The sequence below is a fragment of the Lissotriton helveticus genome, chromosome 10 (genome assembly GCF_964261635.1).
Source record: "Lissotriton helveticus chromosome 10, aLisHel1.1, whole genome shotgun sequence".
In the NCBI taxonomy this organism is placed as follows: domain Eukaryota; kingdom Metazoa; phylum Chordata; class Amphibia; order Caudata; family Salamandridae; genus Lissotriton; species Lissotriton helveticus.
The window spans coordinates 919,398,297-919,424,718 of record NC_136071.1 but is presented as its reverse complement, the minus strand read 5'-3'; the positions used below and the strand labels follow the sequence as shown (position 1 = coordinate 919,424,718).

The following is a 26,422-nucleotide window of genomic DNA, read 5'->3' as shown; positions in this document are numbered from 1 at the left end:
CGCGCGCAATGTAATTTGTTTTATTTATTTATGTACTTAACTCCGGTCGGCAGTATGTTGGAGTTTACTACCCCTCCACCCTGCCCCGCTCCGCCCCACCGCCCGCAGCACTCCCTTAAGGAGCCGGGACTGTTTCTTAGTCTTTTTAATTTTATTTTCAGATTTTTTATGAAGTGCAAGGAAGGCCCCTATAGGAATCAGAGCAGTTTACATTTTACTTTGCCTGCTACAATTTATATACATTAAGAAAACATGCACAATAACACCCCAAATTGTGACAAAAAGTTTGTTGGAGGAATTGTTCCTGATTCTCCTGTCATGTTTTTGTTTTCAGGCTGAAGGATGAAATAATGAAGCGAGAGAAGGCGGAGAAGACCGGCAAGTTTTACAGACAGGTTTGGGGCACTTACTTTTATCTCCACAACTAAACTTTTGTAGGTCTCTTAGGGGGAGGTGTACAAGTCCCATGTGCCACTTTTGCGCCGCTGTTGCATCACTTCTGTGACGCAGCGGCGGCGTAAAGCTGGCGCCATGCTGTAGGGAATTTACAACGTGACACATCTAGGGAGATGCGTCGCGTTGTAAAGCCCTGCACCACATGAAACCTGTGTCAGGTTTCATGTGGGCGTTCCGGTGCAGGGGGGAGGTTTCTGGCGCAGGAACGCCTCGGAAAAGTGCCTGAGGGAAATCTCCAAGATTTCACTCGGTCACTTTTCCGAACCCGCTGCGTCAAACCCTTGCGCCTTCTTGAAGAAGGCGTAAGGAGTGACGCACCATGTGCAAGATAGGCCGGGTTGGTACAGTGCTGGAGTTGCGTCGTGCCTGCGACACAACTCCAGCACTGCGCCAACGTTACGACATTTCATTGCGCCATGATGCAGCGCATTGTAAATGCAGCGCATCTTTGGTGGCGCATGGATTGTGATGCGTGTCGCAAGTTTCCTGGCACATCTCTGCTGATTTGCAGACACTGGTCCACACCTTGACTAGAAATATGTATAAGAGAAAAAGACAGCATCGATAAAGATAATTCATGAAAACATTTATATAAAAACCTCAGTTTGAATGGACAGTTGAAGAATTGCATTTCAAATCTGATTTAATGACAAATTCACTAATACATGTAGCCTCACAATACAGTACAAGGCATTGAAAGACAGCTGATGGTTTATCTGGGGAAAGAAACAAAATGAGTTTCATGATTCATTAATCATACAAACCCAGAAACACGTGTCTAGAGATAACAGCACTACCTGCACCAACTTTGGTGAAAGACTACAGCAACTTTGAAAATAAGCATACTGCATTTACCAGGATGCAATGGGATCAACTGTGCTGGGATGAGAGGCAGTGTGCTCCCTCCCCCCCTGTGTTCAAAAGGCTTCCATGAGCCAACGAGCTGACGAGCTCTCCTGGGATGCACCTGTGTGCCTGTGGAGAGGTACTGTGACCTGTGAAGACTTGGGCACCATTTCAGCAACCTCTGATGACTTTTCTCTGCTCCTTACAACTCTTTGCTTTCTACTGATGACGGCTAAACCCAGAAACGCATGTCTAGAGATAACAGCACTACCTGCATCAACTTTGGTGAAAGACTACAGCAACGTTGAAAGTAAGCATACTGGATTTCCCAGGATGCAATGGGGTGAACGGTGCTGGGATGAGAGGCAGTGTGCTCCCTCCCCCCCTGTGTTCAAAAGGCTCCCTGAGCCAACGAGCTGACAAGCTCTCCTGGGATGCACCTGTGTGCCTGTGGAAAGGTACTGCGACCTGTGAAGACTTGGGCACCATTTCAGCAACCCCTGATGACTTTTCTCTGCTCCTTACTACTCTTTCCTCTCTACTGATGACGGGATAAATGAAATTAAAAAGAAACTTAATAAAGCGCGCTGCGGCCAAGCGGCTTCCTGGCGCTAGGGACTAGACCTGACTCAATGGAGGAATCCGAGGGAGCTAGCAGGGGAATGCCTGAGAAAACAAAAATGTTTTCAGGGCTTTGCGGAAATGGGTGTAGGTGGGGATGGAGCGAATGGAGAGAGGAAGACTGTTCCAGAACCGGGGGGCCAAGACCGAAAAACGGGTGCCCCCGTTCTGGATTTACGGAAGCGGGGAACGTGCAAAAGAGATAGAGAGGAGGAACGGAGAGTGCGGCTGGGGGCGTAAGGGGTGATCAGGGAACTAATAAAAAGAGGACCTGAGTGGGTGTGTGCCCGGAAGGCCAGACAGGCCAATTTGAAAAATAAACACAGAAACACGTGTTTAGAGATAACAGCACTACCTGCACCAACTTTGGTGAAAGATTACAGCAACTTTGAAAGTAAGCGTACTGCATTTACCAGGATGCAAAGGGGTGAACTGTGCTGGGACGAGAGGCAGTGTGCTCCCCCCCCTATATATATTTTCATATTTCGATGCACTCATAAATGTTATCACAAACTCTCAATGTTAACATATTTTTTATTTTCTCTCAACACATAGATACAGTTATGTGTATTCTCATTTGTTTCTCTCATTGTTTAAATGTTTGCGTTCATCGGGTTAGAACACGCTACATGCTTTATAATGATGCATTATGTGTCTCTTACGTTGTTTGACTTAACCGGTTAACATGTCTTCATGAGGAATTTATTGTTGCAATGATCTTTACTAGTAAGAATTGATAAAGGTAGCCATCAAATGACATTTACTCTCCATCACTTCCAATCCTTAATTTTACCCACTCATCTGCAATTGCGGGTAATTTCGACTCTCACCAGAACTGCAGTGTCTATAATGCCTACCCTATCTCAGCCCTAAATCACTGGACACAGATTCAGCTAAGCCACTCAAACTTGTGCAAATAGGAGTTGTAAAAACTTTTGTCAGCTGGCTTCATCCAATTAAAATCAAATTTGAATACATTATGTGTTTTCTTGCAGATACAGGAGATGTCTGTTTGTGCATCAACACTGGAGATATATTTTTGTTATTTTTACGTCAAGCCTGGGCAGCTCATGCACTGCTCTGCGAGGCATGCTGCATTTGGGTATGGACTTGAAGCTCCTCCCACTCATCGCCCATATTTTTCATTGGCTGTGTCATTGTTTTTTGTAAACTGTGGCTTTTCATTGGTCAATAGGCTTAGTAGTCCCTTCTTAGTACCACCACGTCTCGTCTTGTAGCCTCTGTTAAGGACTGGCCCGCTTACATGTGTTGTTACTTGGACGTCTTTAATTATAGCCTCCGACGACTATTTCGTTAAATGTTTTTCACCTTCCTGCTGTTGAAGGCAAGACACGCTCTCTCCTAGCACTTCTTTTTTATAGCACAGCACGCCACAGTGATGGCCAAGCCTTTGGTTTTTTTGTGGCACCAAATGCAGCTGTCTGTATTTTTTCTATCTATTCACTTTTGTATTTTTGTTTACAAGCGCCCCTGCCAGAATTTCATGTTAATGGAGGCCCGCCCCTTTCTTTAGACGTGGCACGTCTAAAGAAAGACGCGCGGCCGCTATTAAAGTGAAACTGCAGCATGGGGCGCATTTACAAAAAAAAAAATTTGTTTGTCAACCTGACAAACGCTTTTTTGTAAAAGTGACCTACACTACGCTTTCACTTTAATGGCCACTGTGTACCTTTCTTTGGACACAGCTCGTCTAACACCTTGGCTGCTGCCCCGATTCCCCTCCGGTGCTGGACATCCCTTAACTGGGTGTGGTCATGACGGAACCATTCTGTCATCAGCACAGCTCAACCGTGACTGATGACGGAATGGTTCCGTCAACAGCATCGAAGGGGCTAAAGAAAGGAGCTCGGCTGCCATTAATGTGTAAGCGCAGCATGGGGCACTTTTACAAAAAAAGTATTTGCAATGCAATCGCTCTTGCATTTGTGAGACTTTAAGCTATTGCCAATAGCTGAAAGTCTCGTAAATGCGAGACCTTTTGCATTGCAAATGCTTGTGTTTATTCTTTGCTCTTCTTTGTTTTGACACGTAGCCTGGAGGCCATGCACAATGTAACTGTGTACCTCTTCTCCTACTTTCAACTCCATCCCTTTTGTCATGAGACTGCTGCTGCCAGGCTTTTTCCTTCACACCCTGCTCTCCCTTCCTCCAATGGGTGCAGTCAAGAGACTGGTGCATTCAAGCTTATTTTCGCTTTGTCTTCCTTCTTCCTCAACCTCCTGTTGTGTTCTCACATCTCATGAAGAATCAGGAGCTAGGCAACCTGAAGAGAACTGCAGCTGTCAGGTAAATACTTGTTTGAATTATTATTAGGTTTGTTTTCTTGTTCCTAATATTTTCATGCCTGAGCTCAGGAATTCTGTAGTAAAAGTTAAGTGTATAGTTGCCAGACCTTTCTGCCCAAGCAATTTAAGAAAAGTACATTAAATAACATTAGTTGGTCTAACTTTTATTAAACGTGCTCAAAGATTAACGGGTACATAACCGGTTATTCACAGAGAGGAATCTCTGCTCCTTTGCAATACTCTCTTAAGGCACTTTTTGAAAATTGAATAGCAGATATTTTCTTAGCACTCTCCTGATCTTTTTGTTTTTGTTTTAACCTTTTTTTAAGTCGAGCTGGACAGCGCAGCTGCCACTTCGAGACCTGCTGTAATCAGTCTGTGTGCTTAAAGTTCATCCCCATTTTTGATATTGCTTTTCATTTGTCTATGTCAGTGTCCTTTAACATTTTTTTCTTGCTAGTGGTCAGTCCAGCCTCTTTTTCCATCCTATCTCTCTTCTGTTCCTCCCACAGAGCAGGGGCTTAGTACTGTCTCATTGCTCTATGGTTCGTTATTTGGTCTCTGGGTTACCATATTTTTTCTTGGTTTCCTGCTCTGGTACGGTTTGTTGTGTTCAGCGTCAGTGCCCTGGCTTCTTACATTAACGTGGAGAAGTGTGGCTCACTGGTTAGAGGAGGCAGACCTGGAAGCAGAGGTCAGCCCGGGCCCAGGGTTCAATTCCTGGCTCGGCGGGGTCTTGAGTCCTAAAATGTCCATGGACTCAACAATTCTCGCTCCGGTGCCTACTCGATTCATGGGTTCACACTCTGCGACTCTGGGCAATAGCTTGCTTAATCTCCACAACGGCCCCTCGCGGCGGGATGCCTGGCTTTCACCTTGCGGATACCCTGCCGGGGTTATCTCACAGGGGAATACCAGGACGGGTTCCCTAAGCAAGCGCTTAGAAACCGCTCGGTGATTTGCGCTATATAAATTCCTGTACATTTACATTTACATTTACATTTACATTTACATATAGCATTCTTCCTCCAACCCCTCTTAACATCCCAGTTGTGTTACTGCTGCCTCCCCTGCCCTGCCTCCTGCCATGTTGCTTGTTCTTAATAATTACTTGAGTGTCATCAACGTAAGGATCAGACCCCGATTGCCTTTGTGATGCGATGTGCGAGTTTAACCTTAAAAGAAAATTTCTTAAGTTATGAAGGGAAATTATATTGGCAAACTACGGGCACTTCTATGGGCAGCACTTGTGCCCCTAGTATGGCCAATTTATATATGCATGGCTTCGAAACCAAGTTTATATACCCCAGTACCAATCCTTTTCAACCTCAACTCAAACTGCGGAAACAGTATATAGACGATATCCTGGTCATCTGGGAAGGTGACCAGGGATCTCTTCATATGTTTTCCAATTGGTTGAATGACTGTGACATTTATCTGAAATTTACTGGTGAAGCCAGTACCATGACAGTATCATACCTAGATCTTAGGCTATACCCTAAAAATGGTAAAATCCACACAGAATTATACCAAAAGCCTATGGCTAGGAATTCACTGCTTAGTTATCATAGCTTCCAACCACGTGCCTTATTGACGAATCTTCCTATAGGTTAGTTTTTAAGACTACGTAGGAATTGTAGCGAGGTTGCTAGATACAAACAACAAGCCAAGAATTTGAGTGAAGAATTACTTGCAAGAAATTATCCCACTCACTTGGTGTATAGAGCAGAAAAAAGAGCACATAATAACCACTGAGAAGCATTGCTTGAATCTTAAGATGAACCAGAAAAAAAGAGAATGGTTTGTGTGACTACTTACAGTGACTTGACTGACAATATCAAAAGGGCCGTTACAAAATCCTGGCATATTTTGAATACAGCTTCTCTAACATTGGAGAAGCGTTTATTTGCTCTGAAAAGGAGTAGTAATCTGCAAGATCTACTAGTTCATACTAGACCGAGACTACCACAACAGGGGGCCAGACAGAATACTTTATGGGGGGCTTCACCAGTCACAAGTAATTTCCCTTGTGGATGTTGTCTCGTGTGCCCTTTCACCAAACATATGAGTCGCTTGGAAAAGGTTGTTTTTTGCCCACCCTCCTCATTTTAAAATAAGCGTTCTTTGTTGTGTGACAGAGGGAATTTGGGGGTAAGGTTATTTGCGTGGATTGTGTGAATTGGGGCTTTTTGGAATTTTTTTTAAATACAGCGTTGGAATTGTTGAATTAGCTGACATTGTGTGGATGTCTTTAAACAGAAGGATGGTTTTCGTACTGACCTTTACCGAAAGCCCACAGATCGCAACAATACGTTGCATTACACGAGCTTCCACCAAGGAGCACTACAGAAACATTTGCCATACTCATAAATGCTACATGTTAAACGCATCGTATCAGATCCACACACAGCAAAACTACGTCTTAAGGAAATGAGTAAACGGTTCACCGCAAGAGGTTATCCAGAAGCACTCCTTACTGAAACCATGAACCGCGTGGAATCCACTGCGAGAGCAGAGACCTTAAAGCCCACCATTAAACCTCTGGAAAATAAAATGGTGCTAGTATCAAAATTCTCCACTTCAAGCACGATGTACAAAAAAATCATACTAAAACACTGGTCAATCCTACAAGTCGAATCTGACTTTAATGAGATTTTCAAAGCTCCTCCAATCTTTGCTTACACGCGAGACAAAAACCCTCAAAGAAATATTGACCAAACCTTGTGCTACTACAACTACTCAAAAAGGAACTCACCCTTGCTTAAACTGCAACAACTGCAATTGCATTATTAAAGGTAATTCCATGGACGCTGTTCTAAACCCTTGGGACTCCTACCTGCTACACACGCTGCAGGCTGCTCTTTTTACCGTTGCTGGGTTTGTTTCGTCCCCCTCCCGCAGCCGCATCAACCACTCCTGCGGCCGCAGAGCGGAGGGGGGCACTGGACACCAGAGGGCAAACTACATCTCCCGCCTGCCTTAGCGGCGGGAATCCCGGCGACAGAGCGCGCCAGGCGGTACTTGAAAGAGGCGTCACCCCCGTGTCGCGGAAGTGCCCGGGGCGAAGCCCGGGCAAAGGGCGGGCCCTCTTAGGCCCTCAGAGGCCTGAAGAGACTGGACTGGGCCAGAACCCCTGGTCGCTTGTCCACATCCTTCCCTTGTGTCTGAGTAAGTCCATCCATTTACGCGCTTTAAAATACTACAATGTCTACGACGGCGTTAAGTCCGGAGATTGTTATGTCCGAAAGACCTGGGGGTCTGTCAAATGGAACTCTGGATAACTTTTTCATAAGAACTGCTGCTGAAGCTTCTAAAGAACTAACTTTAGCAGAGCGGCGGTTAGAACGTCGTCGCTCGATTGAAAGTATGAAGAATAGGATATTGACTGACCCAACTCCAGAAGTTTATTCTACCACCGAGGCGAGCCATAATGGCAATGATGATATTGTATCTCTGGACAGTGTGCCTCTTCTACTTAGAGATTGCATGTCTACATCCAGTACCTGCCATAAACAAGCCGTGAGTTGCATCTCACCCCAAAACTCCACTAGCTTATCCAGTGTAACTGAGGTGTTGATCACACCAACACCTATAGTAAAGAGGTCTGGGTCCCGTATATAGAACTGTTGGCAAATGCCATTGCAAGGGGCTCGACCTTGCCGGAATTGTGGAGGGGAGCCGAAATAATACCAATTTTTAAAAAAGGGGACCGTGCCGATCCTGCGAATTATAGGCCAATCAGCCTAATAGCATGTATTCAAAAGGTTGTGGCCAGGATGGTACTTCTCAGGATCCAGAATTGGATGGAGGATTCGGGGGTCATGTCCACACTTCAGGCTGGCTTCCGCCCCTCTACCAGCACAGTGGATCAAGTTTTTAGGTTTTCAACAATATACTGGAAATGGGTGATTCTTGGGGGTGGCACACTATATGCAGCCTTTGTCGATTTGAAAGCGGCATTCGACCTCATGCCACGAGATAGGCTGTGGCGAGCGCTCCACGAACAAGGTATGCCACATGAACTCCTCGCAGTTCTGATCAAATTCCACGAAAATAATTACGCGCAGGTCAGGTGGGGAAACCAGAGCCAAGTCACAGATAGATTTCCAACAGAAAGGGGTGTCAGACAAGGGTGCGTATTGGCACCAACATTATTTACGCTATACATTAACCGGGTCATAGATTATTATAGGGATGCATATACAGACGCACCTAAACAAATTGGCATCCCAGTCCCCCTGTTAATGTTTGCAGATGACACCCTTTTAATCTCTAAAACACAAGAAGGGCTCCAGAAAGCAATCAGGTGTTTTGAAAAATTCTGTAATGACTATGGCCTAGTTATTAACGTGTCTAAGATGAAATTTATGGTTATGCACAGGCACAGGAAAATAAGGGGGAGAGTTTTCATGAATGGTGAATTGTTAGAACAGACAGAGAGCTTTAGCTATTTGGGTATTACATTGGGATCTCGGCTAGAGTGGAAGCCACGTATGTCTTACCTAACAACCAAGCATGCACAGTTGGCAGGTGTTTTACTGAGAGAGTTTAAGTCCTCAGGTACAAAACCAATAGCCCCAGCACTTAAAATATATGATACAAAAGTGAGATCTTCTATGTTATATGGGGCAGAATTGTGGGGGGTTTCTGATGTCACAGCTTTAAAAAATGCACAAAATAAATGTTTGCGATGCATAACAGGGCTCCCACATTCAACACCAATTGTACCTCTGTATATGGACTTGGGCTGTCGCAAAATACAGGACTTATCTAGCTTCAGACCAATTGCCTATTGGAGGAGACTATGGGTCATGCCTGAACTCTCTCATGACGCTTTAGCGCTTCTGGAAACAAGAAATATGGACTCTGGGGGTAAAAAATTGTGGTTCAGAAAGGTAAAATCTTTGCTTAAGGCCTTAGGGATGGGGGAACTATGGGAAAAACCTGAGGAGAACACCTTCCCATCCAAACAAACTTTAAAAGAGGCTTACTGGGCACACGTAACCCAAGAGGAGTTCCAGAAACATACTGCTCATCGCTCACTAGGGTTTTTTTGGAGCAATTGTAATTGTAAATTGTAAAAATATTTGTTAAGCGCGGTTGCTGCCCGTAGGCGTCCAAGCGCTGAGTAGAAGCATGGAAGAGACGGGAGGCTAAGGTACATAGGATTTGGCAAACAGCAGTGTCTTTAAGTTTTTTCGGAATGAGAGGAGGTCTGGGTTAGACCGGAGTGAGATGGGGAGAGCATTCCAGAGCCTGGCGGTGTTCAAAGAAAACAGCCTGCCCCCAGACCTGGCTCGCTTCACTCTGGGGACAACGGCGAGGAACGCCTCCGTCGACCGAAGGTTCCTGTTAGGGTGGTAGGGGGTGACAAGTTCGGTGTTAATGGCTGGACCCGTTTTCCAGAAGGCGCGGTGCGCCAGGCATAGCGCCTGGAAGGCCACTCTCTGCCTCACTGGCAGCCAGTGAAGACCTTTTAAAGCAGGTCTGGCTGACTGGGTGCGTGGAATTTTCAGCAGGGTGCGTGCTGCACAGTTTTGAACAACCTGCAATTTTCGGAGGGTCATCTCAGGTGCCCCCACGTAGAGGGCATTGTTCGAGTCCAGGCGAGACTGGATGAGACCCTGTATCGCCACCTTTTTGGCCTCTAGGGGAAGTAGCGGGAGAACCTTCCTCAAGATTCTAAGTAGGCCAAAACAGGTGGCGGACAGTTTTGTGGCCTGGGTGGAGAAGGAGAGTTTGTTGTCCAGCCACACTCCCAGGCTCTTAACACTTTCCTTAGGGGTGGGGGGGGGCCTAGTGTACTGGGCCACAAGGAGGTGAAAGGCACAGGAGAGGTTGGGCCTAGGAGCATGAGCTCCGTCTTTTCTCCGTTTAGTTTTAGGGAGGAGTTGGTCATCCATCCCTTAACGTCCTCTAGACATTTTAGCAGGTCGGCTGGGGAATGCCCGTTGTTCCCCGTGGCCAGCGAGACCACAAGCTGGGTGTCGTCGGCATATGACACGATTTTAATGCCATATGGTTCGACAACACCCGCCAGTGGCCCCATGTACACGTTGAACAATACAGGGCTCAGGGAGGAGCCCTGTGGTACTCCGCAGCTCAGGGGTTTGCTCGAGGACATCGTCTCTCCGTCGAAGATCTGAAACGACCTCCCAGACAGAAAGGAGTCAAACCACCAGAAACATATTCCTGTGTATGAGAGATATTGGGACCTCCTCACAATACCACATGATAGGAAACTGTTCCATCAGTTTAGGGCAGGAACCCTTCCAATCAACACATTCATTAGCAAATGGTCGAGTAACACAGATGATAATATGTGTCCTTTCTGTCTAGTACACTCTGAAAGCTTAGCCCATGTGTTGTTTGTGTGCCGAGTGTACAAAGCTCCTCGCCATAAATGGATTAGGTCGATCTGTATACAAAAGGGTATTCAGAGTGGGACTGTAGCACTCAGAATTCTCAAAACCGATTGCTCTGATAGTATGGTGGTTGCACTTGCCAAATTTTTAAAGTGGATGTGGTTAATACGAAGGGACAAGCTGAAAGTATTGCAGCCTCCATAAATATAATCTGGTATTCATGCAGGAAAACAAATGGTATCAATTTTAATGATTTTATCAAACACAGTATTTATTTATTTTTTAATCGGTCGTGTTGGAACACCCTATATGTGGATAATATTAATTGGATGATTAAATGATGTATTCCTCTGTAAATATCTAAAATGGATGTAATAATGATGAAATGTTGATTTTAATATGTTTATGTACGTCTTTTATGACTAAAAGTCGAAATAAAGACTTATTTGAATTGGAATTGGTAATTCATTACGCACCCCATGAGAGGCAACACTATTAAACTTCAAGTAGATGCAACCTGTGACTCCACCAATCTCATTTACCTTTTGAAATTCCCATGCGGCAAAATATACGTGGGGAAAACTGAACGCAAAATCAAAGTGCGTATTAACGAACATAAATCTAACATCCGGACTAGAAATGATAAATCCAGTGTAGCCGCCCATTTCATTGAACAAAAGCACAACGTGGCCCAATTCAAGTTCCTTGTATTGGAAATTATCCAGAGGGTGGAAGGTAGAGACAATTGTAAATTTCTCGTACAGAGAGAAATGTCATGGATTTATCGATTACAGTCAATGAAGCCAGATGGTCTTAATGACCAGACTGAATTTAGTAGCTATCTGTAATGTAGTTTTTTGGTTATCTATATACCTATTGTTGAATTCATAACAATATGTTCCCGTATTGATGCAACAATACTGTATGTTTACACATGCTCCTTGGTCATCCCTCTATATATCAACATATAGCAGCAGTCTAATTTTGATCCAGTGTTTACATATAACATTCTCAACAGTTTACTACATTATGTGCATTTCCTGTTTGTATTTACAGTTTTATCCCCTCACATACTAGCACACAGTAACAGTCTAGCTTTGATCCAGTGCCTATATTTATAAGTGAATGCTCGAAACATTTACAACAGTTCATAACATTACGTGCATTTTACGTACTCTCTTCATTGTCCTTCTTTTACTTTTAGTCTAACACACCACACGTTAGTCCATCATCTATCTTTAGCATACATCACCAAAGCCTATCACCTGCACGTTTATTCGTATATTAGTAAGCAGTCGCCTGCCAGCGGTTTTCACCGGGGTGATACACTGATTGAAGACGGTCCCTTGGAGTTAATCGAACAGTTTCCACTAGCCCTAGTAAGTGAGGTGAGAGCACCACGTTCGTTTGTTAACGGGAGTTTCGCTCCAATATTTCACTTCTTGACATTAATTGTTGTTTTTTACCGTTTTCGCAGACCAACGTAAACATTGGTCTTTCAGGGTCCACGGTGTGAGCTTTAAAGGCGTTTCTCAACACGCAATACCGATAAGCACACCAGCTTGTTATATTTAAGTCCCCACACGGAGTGTTGATATCGCGCTACCACCACGCTCTGCATGGCAGCTTTTTCACTCGTGAGATCACCGCCTGTCTTGAGTAGATTGGCGTCACTTTGCGCACTGCATGTCAGCATTTTTACTCATTAAATCACTGATTGACACAAGGACCTTGTCGCTATTTAGCCACATCTACTGCGCAATACTATCTTTGCTTTATCCACTGCTTGTATACATGGATATGCCACCACGTTCTTCACGCAGCATGTTTGTTGCACATCAGCATTACCACGTAGCATGTTAGTAGCATAGTAGCATGCCCACTTAGGCACTTAACAACTTCCAGTAACTAGACATATTATTTAGGGATGATACACCTATTTCTTACGTTACTCTAACAGGCTACCTAATCTTCTTCATTCTTTGTAGATACCCCTTGACAAAGGGCTCTGCCCGAAATGCATAGGGAGTGGAACTCATTTACCTGCATATACTATGCCTTTTGAAGATCGCATCACCTTGATATGATGTTAATATCAAACAACTTTCTCATGGAATAAATTGACAAAACAATGTCATGAACTTTATTGGAGTCTAAATTTATTTTGGAACCCTAAGGTGTGCCTCCAACCAGGGATGCACTCACGTCTATGTGTGCACACAACCTTATTTTAAACAGAGTGCACCATACCCCTTCCTCATCAGGTGGCACTCTCGGGGGGGTTAGTCGGGACAGCGGCCATCTTGGACGTGACTCGCGTTGTTTGTGGTCAGCGTTCCAGATGACGCACGCTGCACGCCGGCTTTAGGCAATTCCTTATTTAGCGGGGTCAGTGCGGCTTTGCGGTGCTTGGAAAAGGTCGTTTTTTACTCACTCTCCTCATTTTAAAGTAAGCGTTCTTTGTTGTTTGACAGAGGGAATTTGGAGGGAAGGTTATTTGTGTGAATTGCTTGAATTGGGGCTTTTTAGGAATTTTTTTAAAATACAGCATTGGAATTGTTTTATTAGCTGACATTGTGTGGAAGTCTTTAAACAGAGTGCACCATACCCCTTCCTCATCGGGCGGCACTCTCGGAGGGTTAGTCGGGACAGCGGCCATCTTGGACACGACTCGCGTTGTTCACGGTCAGTGTTCCAGATGACGCACGCTGCACGCCAGCTTTAGCCACACCTTATTTGAATGGCGTCTGCTCGAACGAGCAACGGGCGCGCCAACGGTGCGCTGAAGGCGCATCTAAGGCAAGCCCGTCTGCGCCGTCAGAGCTAAGTCAGCGCTCAGGGTGAGCCATTATGATCAAGATGACTCTGGGAGCAGTAATGTCATCCACTTATCAAGTGAGTTGTTGAAATCCCTGAAACCCCTTCCCTGTCCATACCATTGAGATGGGCAAATAGGACCTACTAGGGACTATGTTTGTGAGGATTGTGGGTTTAGATTTTCACCGGAGCCCCTGCCGCTGCCAACTGATATGTTAGCTGACACACTTAGGTCGGGGAATAACAGTGCCTGTCTCATTAATGCTAGATCAGTCAAGAAGCATTATGTAGACATTGCTGATCTGATTACTGACAACGGTCTGGACATATCGTTTGTCACTGAGACTTGGCTTGACGCCTTCTCTAACCCCATCGTGGCCTTGGCTACACCGGCTGGTATCAAAGTCCATCGGGTGGATTGCCATGTTGGCAGAGGTGGTGGTCTAGCCATTTGGTATAGGGAAGGTTGGTCCCTCCACAGTGAAATATCCACCCTTTGGGGCGATTGTGAGGGTCTGGATTTTAGTTTACAACTTTCAGACCACTTTACTTTTGGGGGTTCCCTGATTTACCAGCCTCCTGGGCCATCCAGGACCTTTCTGGATACCTGTGAGGATGCGCTGGCAGAGCGTGCACTGCGTTTCTCAAATTATGTTTTTCTTGGTGATGTCAAGCTCCACCTGGACCACACTGGCATGACTGATTCTACAGTTCTTTTGGCTGCCCTTCATCTGGCTAACCTTTCACAAACAGTTATGTTTCCTACCCACCTATGAGGGCACATTTTGGATACCATCTGTACTAATTTCCCTATATCGGTGTTAAGGCCGAGGCCGGTTCCTGGTCGGATCATTTTCCCATATTTTTTTCACGGGCAATGAAGAACTCTCCACGACTAGCCACCTGCCACCGACCCCCAGCCATTAGGAAAATGGACCCGGGTCTGCTGATTGTTTCTCTAGCAGCTTCCAGGCCTTCCCTGTTGGGGGATCTGGAGGAAAATGTATCTCAGTTTGCTGACTGGATTGCAAGCTCGGTGGCTACTCTGTCTGCACCATGTCAGCCAAAGCTGAGGAGAGAGTCCCCCTCTAGGCCGTGGTTCACTCCTGAGTTGAGGACTCTGAAACATGCGTGCAAAATAGCAGAGAGAGCCTGGCGCTCCAGTGGCTACTGCCGGATTGATAAAAACACTCTCAGAACTAAACAAAAACTCTATTATGCTGTGATAGGAGCGGCCAAAGGCCTACACTATTCTGCTCGCATCGAGCGGGCCAACAGCAACCCATAAGAAATCTTTGCAATTGTGCAGAGTTTTTTGGCCTCTAGCGCCCAGGTGGCAGTGGCACCGGTTTCAGAGACTTGGTGTAACACCTTGGCGTCATTTTTTAGGGATAAAATCATTAGTATCTAAGAGACGTTTTTGATTTCTACCAGGAATTCCGGTGTTGGGTTGGCGCTGCCTAAGCCTGTGGTTAAATCTGACTTTTCTGAATTTAGGCGGGTTGATTGTGCCAGCTCTCTCAGAATCCTTAAGGCCCTTAAGTCCGGCTCACCTAACGACCCGTGTGCAGCAAGGCTTCTGTCCGATTTGCCAGATACTATTAACTTAGAAGTGAATCTTATGGTTAATAAATCACTGCGTGAAGCTTGTGTTTCAAAGGGATGGAAAAATGTGTTGATTCTCCCCCTACTTAAGAAGCCGTCACTTGACCCTCTGTTGCCTGAGAACTATCGGCCTTTCTCGCTTCTGCCAAGTCTGGCTAAAGTATGCGAGAAGGTGGTTACGTTCTAACTTACCAACTTTGTTGAGGGGGCATGTCGGCTTCGTCCGGCACAATCTGGCTTCCGTGCCTCTTATAGCACGGAGTCAGCTTTGTTAGAGGTCACGGAGGCGATTCGGGAATGTTTGGATGCCGGCGGGAGAGCAGCTTTGGTTATGCTAGATCTCTCAGCGGCGTTCGACACTGTGCCCCATTCCCTGCTCCTAGACCGCCTATCTGAAATAGGTATTTCTGGCATGGCCTTGAAATGGATTAGGTCCTTTTTGGAGGGTTGGCTGCAGCAGGTCTGGCTCCCTCCGTGTGCCTCTGCGCCTAAGCGGGTGACTACTGGTGTACCGCAGGGGTCATCACTTAGCCCTCTCCTTTTTAACATCTACGTGACTCCACTATTTTATCTTGCGGAGTCATTGGGGGGTAAGGTGATGACCTATGCAGACGACACCCAGTTGTTGTTTACCTGGAGCAAGGAGGGTGACTCGGTTGGGATGGTCCAACATTGTCTGTCTTTCAGTGGCTGGCAAATGCACAGCTGAAATGCAATGAAGGAAAGTCTGAAGTGTTGCTGTATGGCTCCTTCTCAACGGACTTCAGTGAGAGGCTCTGGCCTTCTGGTTTTCCTCATCCTAGTGAGAGGAAAAGTGCTGGCAAAAACCTTGGAGTCTGGTTCCACGAAAATTTGAACTTTGTGACGCAAGTAAAGAAACTGTCCGGCACTTGTTTTGGCACGTTGAAGATCTTGAGGAACTTTCTTCCCTTTTTGCCATGCACGGCCAGAGAAACTGTGGTCCGTGCATTGATTTTGTCCCATTTAGACTATGCCAATACCCTTTTGGTTGGCGGTCCGGGATTTCTAGTGAAGAAACTGCAAGTTGTTCAAAACTCAGCAGCCAGACTTCTTGGAGGTTTGTCATCTAGGCATAGTGTTTGCACTTATTTGCGTACTTTGCATTGGCTCCCGGTTGAATCTCGTCTTAAATTTAAAATGCTGTCAATTGCTCATCGGGCCCTTCATGGTCTAGGCCCTATCTATTTGCAGAAGAGGTTCACTTTCTATATACCAGGGAGACAGCTGTGCTCCTCTGCTCAGCTGCTGATGCAGACGCCGAAGTTTAAGCGCCAGCGACTTGGCAGGAATTCGTTTGTGCTAAAGCAGGTCTGGCCTGGAATTTGCTGCCCCTGACTCTGCGGGGCAATCAGGATCCACTGTTGTTTAAGAAAAAATTAAAAACGCTGCTTTTTTAACCTGACGGGTGTGTTTTTCTCTCTTTTCTGAAGTAAGCGCCGGGACACTTTTGAGTAGCTGTGCGCTCTATAAATTAAATATAACATAACATAACAATTGGATATGGGCTTAAAAATACCTTGGCAACTCAGGATATATACCAATTGTAATACGAGCGGGGTAATTTATATGATCACTTGCCCAGGCTCACTAATATATATTGGTATGACTACACGTAAAGTTAAACATAGAATGGTTGAACACCGTAGTGCTTTCAGATGCAGGAAATCTAACACACGCATGACTAGACACAACATAGAGATGGGCCATTCCGAGGATGATTTTTCATGGGTCATGGTGGATAAACCTAGATATGATACCAGCGTGGGGCCCCTTGACAAGGTACTGTTTAGGCGTGAACAGAGATTAGTATTCCGTACAAAAAGTAATGAGATAGGACTGTACGAGGATATACCGTGGTGTTCAATATAGATTTTGATTACACTTCGATTTTGGCACAATACATGGTGTGTAATACTAATTACATAACATAATTGGCGTAATAGATAACACAGACGTGTTGAGACTATTATTGTAAGCATGTTTTGTACACCCATGTATATTACAGACAGTTGAGAATCAAACAATTATTGATATATACGTGTGACAGGTATTAGTTTTGTCCATTGTTCTCCTGATTCCAAAACATGATATTCAGGTATTGGTTTTTGTCGCAAACTACATTTCCCGGCGTGATTGTAGTTCTGGCAATTAAATCATCATTTAGAACTACGATTCCCAATACCCTTGCAGCTCCGTTCACACGACGAGATGACTGCAATAATGACAATTGCGAAATATAATGTTTCTACAATTTTATACTTTACTAGCAGCCCATCCCGACGTTGTCCGGGTATGAATTGCTGCCGGCCAGTAGTATATTGTTTTGTAGGATTTTGTTTTGATAGCATTTCTTATCTGTGACAGGCCTGTGAAACGCTCCGATTCACAGTGAACTGTTGATGCACTTAAGAGTGCGCGTTCAGTAGTGTGTGAACTCGAGTTTCCCTACTTTATTTTTCCTTGCAATATTTTATAGCGCAAACTCGACAACATGGCATGAGCACAATTTACATTTCAGAAGAACACATTCATTTGTGGTAGGCACGGGGAGACAAAGCGATTTGCCTGGAATCACAGGATGTTGAGCTGATGCTGAGATTCGAACGTAGCTCCCCAGCTCTAAAGTTCGCAATTCTAGAACTTGTGGCGGGAGGTGTGTCTAAAAGTGTATGTCGGTGCTGGCCATCAATGAGAGAGACCTGTGCATTTTTCAAATGGGTGGTGAAAAAATATGAGTATGTTGCTGGAGATGTCTGCCGCCGTGCCACCAATGTACTTACCGGGGGAGGGTAAACACCCATTATTCCGCAACTTTCTTTCCGCATACCATCACTCCGCATACTTTCATTACGAAAATACCATGACTCCGCAATGCCATTATAACGCATGGTATTACATTTTATATGCTTTTACCACGCATATATTTACAACGAAATTCGTTGTAAATGCATGAATGGTAAAAGCATGTTTTTCTGGATAGGTATGGGTTTTGGGGTGCAGGGGTATTTTTAGGGTTCAGGGCTAGGTTTGGGTTTTGGGGTATAGGGGTATTTTTAGTGTTCAGGGGTAGGTTTGGGTTTTGGGGTACAGGGGTATTTTAAGCGTTGTAAACGTTTTAGAAATGATGTCTTTGCGGAGTAATAGTACCGCGTTATAAAAATTGCGGAATATCATCACATATTCCCGGGGAAGGATAGTCCCTTTCTTGCTATTTCCATGGAGGCGGGCCTTGTGTCCGGATGTGCGTGGCGCAAGGCCTGTGCGCAACAGAAGTGGAAAATCTCCAGTGTGCGCTTCAGGCGTCACCGGAAGTTAAGGCGAGATTACATTTCCTGCACAATGGCCCCTGTTTACGCTCCTTCCGGCCCTTAGGAATGGTGCCATGCCTGACATCCATACAGTAAAGCAGGTGCAAGTCACTGGGAGCGTGGGGCAAGCACACCCGGAGCTGGAATGTACAGAACCTGGGAAGAAAAAACAATGAAATATTGGGCACAACGCTCGCTTTTTTATCCGTACTCCCGCGCCCCACACACGCCCACGCCACCAGCACACGCCCACAGCACACGATATGAAACATTGCATGAAGGGCAGAACGTACCACATGCCCCCAGCGTTTGTCACGCCCCCAGCACACGCCCACAGCACAACGCAGACACGCCCACAAGGGACTACTTTGCTGGCACGGTTCTTTTACCTTTTAAATGTATATGGTGGGCGTCTGCATAGCATATGTCCTTCTGCTGCAACTGCCCTTTCCAATGCTGTATTGGGTGTTGTGACTGGGGCTGTGGTTCCTGAGATTATCCGCCTCAAAGGTTTGGGCACTCTCTTTATTATATTAGTATAGATAGGCAAATTCTGTATACTCAAATTTGGGGTTAGGCCTTTAACTTGTATTGTCCTTGAACCGGAAGTGGCCCGAGGTTTTCCAATAATAATGTGTCTGTTTGTGAACCGGATATGATTAGGATATTTCTGTGATGCGATATGCCGGCAAGGCACGGTATTTAAATGTTTGCAAAGCCTGGCGGGTTTCCTTTTGGCCTGAATGCAGCAGCCGTAGGCTCCAGGAAAGTCGATAAGACCCACCTTGCAGCTTTGCTAACATGTAAGAAAAGCATTGTTGCCTTTACGATTAGCCGCGCAAATCAAGTATGGAGTAGTGCTAATGTGACTCTAGCGCTACTGTTTTGAGGGGATCTGACAGATGCAGTGAGGCTTTTAGTCCGCCGGCGGCCGGGTGCGACACCTCAAGTAGAATGATTTGGCTGGATAGTCTTCGAGTCCCCCATAAAGATAAATATTAAACCTGGATGACTTAGACTTTAAGCTTGCCTATCAAGAACGTTTAACCAAGTGAATTGAACACCATGATTATGTAATGGAGAATGCGCATGTGAATAATTGAAGTGCTAAAGAATTTGTGTTATATTGTTTCATTTTAATATTTTGATCACTACATTCCAGATTCCTGTGACATGTGTATTTAGGACCTTAGAAGGAAGAAGTAGATGATCTGTCAGAAATTGGTGAGGTGATATAATTCCATCTCACACGTGTGCAGTGATATGGTTATCGCCCTGGTTCTCACTAACACTCGGTGTATGGGTTTTGTGGATATTGTGGATATTGAGCAGGTTTAAAAGTGAAAGGTTTTTATTCACAGAAAATGGACCAGATTGCAGCTGGTTCCTTGGCTCTCCATATATATTAAGTATGGTCATTTTATATTTTTTTTCACGTTGTAGCAGAGTGACTATATGTTGGTCCTGATGAATGCCACAAACTTTTAGTCATCAAGGCAGAAACATGTTGACCTGACATATATGGAACATCCATATCCCTATTTTCCCACTGTTTTTATCTCTATCCGCCTAGGACAACTATTAAAGTTTTGTGTCCTTTGTGAAGATAGTTTTAACTCACTATTTTTGATTCATTTTTGCACTCTACCCCTCACTCATCTTAACATTGGATGAAATAAAACACCTCACGCTCCTCTCTGGAGGGAGAGTTGTAGCCCACACTGTGTACCTTGCGACCACAGTGTGCAAGAGGGAACCCAATGATGAAGCATGTCACCCTCTGGTGAGTGAGGGTTCTCGTCTTTAAGACAATAATTGTCTTTCCATTTCACAATCCTCCCCATTTCTCTCCCCCTCTTTTTTGCTTCAACGTACGATTTGGGTATAGTTGCTAAAACCATTCGGGTATTTTTGTGAGTATTATATCTTAATAATTGTCCGCGCTGGTTTTGGTTTTATTGTGTATTTGCTAGCTCCTTGGTCCCACTTTCTCTGCTCCCCTCCCCTCCCCCTCCCAATCAGTCAGCTGGCTCCAACCTGCCTCACAGCAGAGCCAGGTGGAGGGAGAGGGAGGGTTGTCCTGCAGTCTGCCCTAGAGCAGGGAACACTGCTGTCTGTGCCTTCCCTGCTCCTTGCAGCAGCCCCAGCCATGAACTGACTCTGGTCTTCAAAGAGAACTGCAGCATCTCTATAACATATCTATCTTCCGCCAGCGGGCCGTGCTGGTTTTGCTTTCCTTGTCGTCTCTCTTCCCTCACCCCTCCACCCACTCTCTCTGCTGTTTCTCCCCCCTCACTTCCAATCATTTACGAGGCTCTCTCGGGCAGTTCCACATGAATAATTCCAAAAGCTTGTTTGCTTTTACATGGGGGGCTCCGTTAATGCTGCTCAGGCTATAGTATATTTTTGGGAAAGCAGCCTAGCATGCTGCACTTTATTTTATAATGTACGTTTAACAGATGAATAATGTGTCATGAGAGTTCGGTACATTAGTTGCGAATATATGATTTTTCAACGATTTCAAGTTCCACGCATGGCATAACCACGCGAATTTTACATCGCAAGTGGTTTTACCACGCTGGAATTTACAACGAAGGATTGTACCACGTCTTACCTGCACGTCTTTCTCCAGCAGCCCTTACTTCCATCTACCATGGAAACAAGCGTCAAAACACGTCTTCCAAAATAAATAAAGGACTTCTTTTTTGACGTACACTGCACGTCTTTGGGGGAGGCTCTTTCCTTTTACTTCATTAATACCACAGAGCGTTTTTTATTAAAATCTAACTCTCTCCTTAATTGTTGTTATTTTTTGGGGGGGAGACCCCCCCAGCCCCCCCAGCCCCCCTAGCCCCCCTCCCAACCCTCCCCCAGCCCCCCCAGCACGACTGGACGGAATACCACGTCTCCCCCCAACCCACGCTGAACGTACTTTCGTGGTATAGACGGTCGTGGAAGGCACCCACGTTGAAAAAACGTTTGCGTGGTAAGTGTACCGTGGTAAACGTTATGCGTGGGGATGCCTTCGTAGTAAATGATGTTTCCCATTAGTTGCTAATGTTACCAGGCAATTGAAAAACTCAAAAAAAGATGTTTCAACAAGTGCAGATTTCAAACCCTAGAGTAATAACATGCACCAGCATGAACAAAGTCATTACCAACTAATGGGGAAACCCAATTAAAGTCAAAGGACCTGGGTGTAGTATTATCTGAAAAACTAATGGCCCCAGACTGATTTAGAAAAACACAAAGAAAAGAAGATTTCTTGAATATTAGTTACTTGGCTGCTCAAATATTCAGTAACTGGTAATTAATGCATATCAAAACCAGAATCATTCATTATTATGCACCAATAGGAGCAAAATAACACAGCCACAGTTTTTTAAGTAGAAATCTTAGTTTTATATATTTTTCAAAAATGCAAGAAGAAGGTAAAGAAATTATCACATATTTCCTAGATAGAGGGTTGCTCAAGGGAAAAAGGCGTAGAGAAGAAAGTGCTCAAGTTTGAGGTAAAAATGAATGAAAAGAAGGAGGGTGAGATTTCAGAGTAAAGGCTTTTCAACGTAAAGGTAGTTTCAACAGTTTGAAATCAACACTGGTTAATTGATACAACATACACCAGTTTGGTTAGGCCTGTCCACAATTACATTTTTAAACTTCATTCTTTCATCTTTCTGTAAGCAAAGAAAGGCATCATCTGGTAATAGGGCAGGGTGATATGTTGTAGTACACGCCCTGGGCTGGGGGTATGAGTCGACGTTTCGACCCAGCTTATTGCGTAGAGTGCAACTTTAAACCTCTGTTTGCGGGTCTTCTTCAGGACAGAGAGAATATATATGAGGTATCCTGATCCTGGCGCTAAGAGTTGGCAAGCCAGATCACTAGTCCCATCGGTGAGTAGTCTGCAAGGAATTGCGGAATGTAAAGCTCAAAGCATCTAACTGATGTGTGCACCCCAGTCCATACATTGTAAAAAAGTAAGTTACAGGGCTCTCGTAAGGAGGCCACTGCAGCTTGCACCCCACCTTCACCCTTCCAGCGCTACCAATGATGGTAACATCACACTACTAACCATACCGCCCTACAAGTGTGACAAGTCAGTGCATTGCAGGCCCTCAAAGCTAGAACAACGGCTTGGGCATCAAGTGATAGTCAGTTTTAATGTAAACTGAATTACTATTTAAATGCTGTAGTGGTTATCTTTAAATTAGCCAGACAGTGCCACCTTGTGGCAGACTGTCACAAGCAGCGGTGGTGACAATTAAGTGATGGTGCTGAACACCGGAAACCACCTGCTCAAATTGCGCACTGGTACAGGCAGAGCAACACCTCGAGTGCTGCATCCCCAGAAGCACTGGATACTACATTTCACTCAATTTGATTAATGTAAGGTGTATGCTGGGATCGGAGATTCAAATAGAGGCAATGCACAGGGGTTATGACAGGAAATAAAAAGTTGCAGTTTCATTTGAAGTATTCGCTATGTTTTAAGATGACGTGGAGCACCTCATTGAGTGCCAGTGACCATAAAGTTATATAAAATGCACATACAAGATGTATAATACCAGTAAAGAGCAGAAAGTGGTGTAAAACTTGCTTTAATGTGTGTCCGTTTATTAGAGGAGGTACCATGACTTTGAACCAGGTGGCCTAGCTGGGTATGCCGATACTTGCTGTTTAATACTGTGGTGTCTGGGTTAGTTTTTTTTTACTTTCTTGCCTTTTGGGACCCCCCCCTACGGGGCCTTGGGGGTCAGAGACGGGGTCACCTTGCCCTCTTACAGCCTTTTCCCCAAAATAATTCAGGACAGCTGCCACAATATTCTGTGACGATCTGTGGTCAGCCAGAAGTCTATTTTTACAAAAAAGTATCTAGTGGAACCAAATATATTTTGTCCAATAATTTATCAAAAAAAGCTGAACAGATTTACACTAAGTCCTGTTGAGACATTTTTTTCTGTCTCACTTATTAAAAGTGCTATGGAAATTTGCATAGGGAAAACATATTTCAGGACCCCCTCTTTTTAGGTTGAGCCTGGGGAGTGCATGCACTGCTCTGTGAGCCATGAAGTATTGAGTACAGAATTGAAGCCCGCCTACTCTGCGCACATATTTTTCATTGGCATGTGTCTTTGTCCTTTGTAAATGCTGGCTTCTGATTCTTTAATATGTTGTTGGACCCTCCTTAGTACCGCCTTGTCTTCGTTCATTACCTCCCTTGAGGACTGGCCCTTTTACTTCTACATATAATGTGTATTTGTAAGGCACACCTTCACCACTACTGGTATCTTGGCGCTGCATACGAGATGTTTGTTGTTACCCAGCTCAATGGTACTCATTTTATCGAACTCAAAGTGTTTCTCCTACTGTTTCTTCCTTAATAATATTTCTTGTACCAGTGATATTTACAGGGACGCATCTAATGTCAAACCCAGGAATCGTTTCCACCTAAAGTACCAAAAAACATATAGATGGTCTCTACAGACTCCCACCAACCTACTAACTCTGTCGTCTAGGTATACATATTTACCAGAGCCCATTTGTCAGCTGACAGACTACCAAGTGTTGTTTTGTGTGGCGAGACTTCTGGGAGCTCTGATTTATTCAGAGATTCATCCTTTTTCTCTAGCTTGAACGTTGCTCACAAAACCTATAAAGCGATGCTCTCCTTTCAATGATTGTACTGTAGAAGGTCTGTGTAGTATTGACATTGGGCCTTCCTATTAAAATGGTTAGAGCATTCCCTCAAGTAGCAAAATGGTGTACTACATATTGGGTTCTTTAACCCACATGGACAATACTACTTCTCAATGCAGACCGTCCATAATAGATTTATGGATAGCTATAATGGCAAATTAAAAGCTTGCAAATAATATCTTCCACGCTTTGTAGAGCTGCAGTTGTACATTGCACTTGTGTTCGAATTCTACATACGAAAGCTTTCTGTAAGTGTGCCTTTTCAATAACAAACCAATGTATTTAAACTTTTCCTCTGTGCTTTGACCAATATGTGGCTATAGACGGCTGGAATGCCTAAATATAAAGGTATAAATGATATCCTTAACACAGTGTATCTACTGACAGAAAGCCCATCGAGTTAAATAGATCCGCGTTACATCTGCTATGATTCGCACGTCACACCTTTGACTTCTCGGAGGCCCAAATGAGTTGTTCATGCATACAAGTTTGATTTTGAGTGCCAGTAAATTGAGCAATAGCATCGCTTATTAATTTCAGCACGTATAAATACCAAAACTGCAGTATGAAAAGCTATATATTATTTAAAAGTTGCTTACTGTGCTTCAGTTGAGTAATATGGTTGGAAGCCTTTCTGCTGGATGAAATATTGCATGTTTATAAAGATGCCCACACTATGTCCAGCCATAGTTATGACAGCATTTTGCAGGGTAATATTTCATCTTTTCTGGGAGGACTGGCAATAAGTATGCTTAGGTGGCTCCAATACATACATAAAAACACGTAGATCATTTTCATCACCAGGTTCAACACTTTCATAAGGCGCCAAAAGACAGCAAACCGTCTATGTATGGGCATGGCTCCATAGGCAAAATAAAAAACTTCCTGAACCACTGAAAACATTTTGCAGCATTCTTGGTTACAATGGCCTGGCAATGTAACCCATCCCAAACATAGCCATACCTACCCCACATTGCCCTGAGAGAGCTTGTATAGTAAGCAGGCTTGACCTCATCCCGGAGCGTGAGAAAGTTCTTCTCCTAAAAATGTATTTCTGAAAAAAATTAAATAAAAATTTCACTTAGAACACCATCTTACTATTTAACCTAACATCAATAGAGTTTTAAGACTGTTTTAAGGAGAACTAATGACACATTCCAACCAGCAGGTATTGTTTTCTGAGAAGGTAAATCATATGTGCCTAAAAACTATTGTATGCCAAGTCATTAAATTTTACTGCAGATCTGTCAAATTATTGTAGCTACAGCACACACAGTGCTTACCTGATGTAATTTGCCACTACCCCACCACCCCCATCGCTGCTTGTTTTTCCTTGTTGCCTTTGTGTTCCTGCACTTTTTGCATGGCTTAGCGCTGTGGCCCTTTTATAGATGTCACCTTTTCTTTCTTACCTTCTCATTTCCCATCCATTTAGCTTCAAGCAAACGCCAAAACAAAACACATGGGTAAAAGACATTGGGCAGATATACGACAATTCACTTTTGTGAGTCGCAAATTGCATCGAATTGCAAATTGCAATTTGCAACTCGCAAAAGTGAATGTACAACAGTGTCTAAGACACTGTTTGCAATTCCCAATGTGGTCGCAAGTTAGGCAATGATTCGCAAAATTGCATTTGCACATGCCATGACCCTTTTTTGCGGTTGCAAACGGGCCGATCTCCCGTTTGTGACAGCAAAAAACAGTTGTACATCTGGCCCATTGTCATTTACAACGCTAATAGCTCTAACTCTCACAAATTTTAGACCTATTGCATTGAAAATTCTTGTTTAAGAAAGCTAAAGATCCAACAGAAAGCTATATCTTAGTTCATAGTAAAACGTGACAGGCTTAAACATGACATTGCAGGAATAAAGCTGCCCCACCCACCCCAGGGATTTATATTCACTTGACCAATGTTTTCCTAATATTTGGACAGTTCTGTGGACTATTCTGTTTTCTAGCTTTGTGAGCTGTGGATTGATTTAAATAATCCCATATTATTATTATTATTATTGTAAGATTTGTAATGCGCATGGCTGCTCCAGCAACAGGGCTTCCCAGTGCAACCGAAGACTTGAGACTGTAAAAGTTGGAGAGGGGTTACACCGGAAATAGCCAGGTCTTTATGGCTTTGCGAAAGGCAAGATGATTCTGGATCCCTCTGATGGAGGCTGGGAGCTAGTTCCATAGTCTGGCCATGAGAGTTCTAAAAGAGCGGCCTCCAGCTCTGGCTCTTAGGACTCAGGGGATACAAGCCAGCCCTTGGTCAGCTGAGCGTAAAGTACGCCGAGAAACGTAAAAGGCTTGCAGATCTGCCAGCCCCCGTGGTGCTTGTTGAGTCAGAGTTCTGTGAGCCACACATAGGGGTCGATTA

The 26,422-nt window shown here is 44.4% G+C and overlaps 1 protein-coding gene across 1 annotated transcript in view; it reads left to right on the top strand.

The window, feature by feature from the left end:
- LOC144784142 (vimentin-like) overlaps positions 1-26,422 on the top strand; it is a 54,101-nt gene that overhangs the window by 16,745 nt on the left and 10,934 nt on the right. Inside the window, exon 2 of the mRNA XM_078662818.1 lies at positions 335-395. Within this exon, the coding sequence (XP_078518944.1) occupies positions 335-395 (61 nt within the window). The remainder of the gene's footprint in view (positions 1-334; positions 396-26,422) is intronic.